Below are 4062 nucleotides of genomic sequence, written 5' to 3'. Positions count from 1 at the left end.
ATGAGTATCAGTGCAAACATTTGATTTTGGTCAACATGAATACCATGGCAAACATTTGATTTTGGTCAACATGAGTAAGAGCATCAATTTTGGATCGTTTCACTAGGAGTACCACAAAAACATTTGATTTTGGTCAACATGAGTAATAGCATCAATATTTAATCGTTTCACTAGAAGTACCACAAAAAACATTTGATTTTGGTCAACATGAGTATGAGTGTAACATTTGATTTTGGTCAACATGAGTAATAGCATCAATATTTAATCGTTTCACTAGGAGTACCACAAAAAATCTTTGATTTTGATCAACATGGATACCAGGACAAAACAGTAACGAGATTGTGGTTACTAGGAGTACCATAACAACATGATTTTTGGGAAAAGAGTTACCACGACAAACATATGATTTTGATTTTTTAAGTGCCCGACAACTTGAAATAAGAAAGAATGCACAATTAAACTACCGTGTTATAAATTCTTACAGTATCAGTTACTGTTATATTTATATCAACTGCTAAAGTAAGAAGTTTGACACACAGTTCTCAAGGGGTATTTAACATGAATTTATAGCAAAACAACTAAAAATTCTCAGTTCTTGTTTAGCATAAAGCTGCACAATGTTCTATTCATCTCGAACCCCGAATTCTAGTGTTATTCTTATTTCTAGTTGATCCATTGGGGAATATCTAGAAATTAGAAATATAGAAATGAAAATCAAAATGTTGGTAAAATACTTTCTTTAAAACGTCAAAAGGCTTAACATGATTTATTTGATTTAGTAACTGAAGCTTGAAAAGTGGATCAACGTATACACTAGGTGATGGTGTGTTTTATAATATATTACGTAATAAACATCACAGGTGTTACAGAATTTTCATGTCATGAATCCTGACATTAATTTTTGTTATTATACTTTTTTCTTATAGATGTCACGTACGTAAAGTGTTTTTTTACTGACAAAAATTGTTTAGCATTAAGTTCTGTATTAAAAGTATAGCTTATATCCTAATATTAAGCAGGCTAACAACTTTAACACCTATATAAACATTTAGAAGTAAAAAAGTTTCAATAATAGCGTTACCGACTGGTCTTCATTATCAGGTCCTTCATTCCGCAACTTCACAGCAGTCAAATAACTCCTTTTACAATATCATTTATCAACGTAATAAAAAGTTTATATAAATAATATTCTTAACTTTGTACTCTTCTTGTAACTATCTAAGAATATATAAAAATGGATAATCTATTTGACAATAGATAAACTGGTTTTAACTCTGACTATCTGAATCATCAGGAAGTTCTGCCTGTAAAATACATTCTTTGTTACTCCTGAAAGTATTGTCATGGTGGATCTCCAACATTACTTATCAGAAAGTAATAATTCATATGAATGTTGTAAAAACTAACAGCTTCATAAGCACACATTAAGTAACCAGGAACAAACACAAATTTACAAAAATATGAAGATGATTATGCCGACTAGTTTCAGCTTACCACGTACGTCATTTTCAAGGGTATACTGCGTGTACGTGGTAAGCTGAAACTAGTCGGGATAATCATCTTCATATTTTTGTAAATTTGTGCTTGTTCTTCGTTACTTAATTTGTGTTATAAAGCCGTTAATTTTTACAACGTTTGTAGATAGCACAAAGTACTACTTGATAATTCATATGAAGTTATATTCGTAAACTTGCAGGAGCTGGAGAATCTGGAAAAACCACCATTTTGAAACAGATGAGAATTCTACATCTTCAAGGATTCTCAGAAAAGTAAGTATAAGTATAAGTAAGTATAAGAGTAAGTATAAGTAAGTATAAGTATAAGTAAGTATAAGTATAAGTATAAGAGAAAGTATAAGTATAAGTAAGTATAAGTATAAGTAAGTATAAGAGTAAGTATAAGTAAGTATAAGAGTAAGTATAAGTATAAGTAAGTATAAGAGTAAGTATAAGTATAAGTAAGTATAAGTATAAGTAAGTATAAGAGTAAGTATAAGTAAGTATAAGAGTAAGTATAAGTATAAGTAAGTATAAGAGTAAGTATAAGTATAAGTAAGTATAAGAGTAAGTATAAGTATAAGTAAGTATAAGAGTAAGTATAAGTATAAGTAAGTATAAGAGTAAGTATAAGTATAAGTAAGTATAAGAGTAAGTATAAATTGCTTTACGAGGCTCCTTTTTTAAGCATTTTAATGTGCTATGCTCTCTCTCTCTCTCATACACGTGTACTTTCATAGAGGTTGATATGTGAACATATTTCCAAAATTGAGATTTAACATCATTCTGGGAAGTTCATCTTATCAGTAATTAATAAATGATACTTTAAAACACGTTATGTAAGAAATTGTTTTAAAATTTGGATCCGACATTTTTAGTATCGAAAAACGAGACTCCGTAAAATAATATTAAGACAACACTCATACGCTTCATTCAAAATGACTTGAGTATTCATTATAATATTTTACGTGTCATGCTTAGACGCTAATTTCTGCTAAATTTTAAATGTCAAATGCTGGGTGAACGTAAAATATTTTTAATATAAAATTTATTCTCCACTTCCAAAAAATAGTCCATTATTTATTACTAATTACATTTTCAATAATAATAAAAAATTCAAAATAGTCCATTATTCATTACTAATTACATTTTCAATAATAATAAAAAATTCAAAAATAGTCCATTATTTATTACTAATTACATTTTCAATAATAATAAAAAATCAAAAATAGTCCATTATTTATTATTAATTACATTTTCAATAATAATAAAAAAGACTTTTTTTGTCTTGAACTGAGACACAGTTTAGAACAACATTCTACTTTGTTTCGTTACACGTACGGAGAAAGTTATACACAGTTATACAAATACAAGACTTGAAAAAAGAAGTTCGTCCAAAAATTTTATGTCCCCTGTAGCTCAGCGGAAAGTCTGCAGGCTTACGACGCTAAAAACCGGGGTGGGCTGAGCACAGATAACTCATTGTGCAGGTTTGTGTTAAACAACAACTATACCATTTTATTCTCAACTTTATAATGTGACACTCTCTAAGAAAGTTTTGCCCACCTGTGGCACAGCGATAATTTTGAAGTAACGCTAAAAACCGGGTTTCGATACCCGTGGTGGGCACAGCACAGGTAGCCCATTGTTCAGGCTTGCACTTAACTACAAGTATACAAATTTATCGCCAAGTTTATAGATACAACACTCTCTAAGAAAGTTTTGCCACCAAATGGAACAGCGGTAATTCTGGAAGGTTATAATGCTAAAAACCGGGTTTCAATGGCAATGGTGGGCACAGTACAAATAGCCCATTGTGTAGCTTTCTGCATAACAACAAACAAACCCAAAACTTTATATCTACTATCAAGAATTTGTTCTGATATGGGGACTAGCCACTCATTTTAAAGCAATCACTCGTTAAAATATTAGAATAAATGACGTTGAACTAGGTATCTATTTCGGCATGTTTGTTTGTCTGTAATTTCTCACTGTTTCTTTTCAGGGAAAGTGAGTTTCCCTGAAATATCTACTTTGTAACCATAAAAAAAAAAAATCAGTGTGTTTACCTTAGATCGAAATTGTTCAAAATAAAACAAAAACTGACGTCATGCTTTGATGATTCACATTCGCGCCCTTCCGCCAGTGGTCACGTGAAAAATAGGTACATATAACTCATTCTAGATAGCAGAACGTCATAACTGATAATATACAGGGGTGGCCGTTTTACCGAACCAAACCATCTAATCTAAATTTCCCCAACATATTAATCTAATCCTCGATATTATATACGTTCACTGTGGTGATTAAAAGTGTCACACGTTCGTTTGTGCTACATTAAAACATATTTTACTTTGGAAGATATAAAATTATAAAAAGAAATCAAAACTTAATTGCACTTTGTATCTTAGAACAAAAAAAGTATGACCTTACAGTAAAACTGACTAAAGTTATGTAAATCTGAAAAAGTTTGATACCATTCTCAACAATAGATATCTCTGACTAATTTTCAAGATATACATATTGTTGCGTCAGCGAGTCACATGACTAGTGTGACGCCACGTTT

At 30.5% G+C, this 4062-nt stretch overlaps 1 protein-coding gene across 1 annotated transcript in view; it reads left to right on the top strand.

Annotated features, from left to right (window-relative positions):
- Positions 1-4062, top strand: part of LOC106458943 (guanine nucleotide-binding protein G(s) subunit alpha-like) — a 33645-nt gene that overhangs the window by 9753 nt on the left and 19830 nt on the right. Inside the window, exon 3 of the mRNA XM_022385309.1 lies at positions 1697-1769. Coding sequence (XP_022241017.1) covers positions 1697-1769 — 73 coding nt within the window. The remainder of the gene's footprint in view (positions 1-1696; positions 1770-4062) is intronic.

Source organism: Limulus polyphemus, unplaced genomic scaffold, assembly GCF_000517525.1.
Source record: "Limulus polyphemus unplaced genomic scaffold, Limulus_polyphemus-2.1.2 Scaffold536, whole genome shotgun sequence".
Lineage (NCBI taxonomy): Eukaryota > Metazoa > Arthropoda > Merostomata > Xiphosura > Limulidae > Limulus > Limulus polyphemus.
Note: the sequence above shows the minus strand (reverse complement) of the source record. Positions and strands in the feature narration are given on the sequence as shown.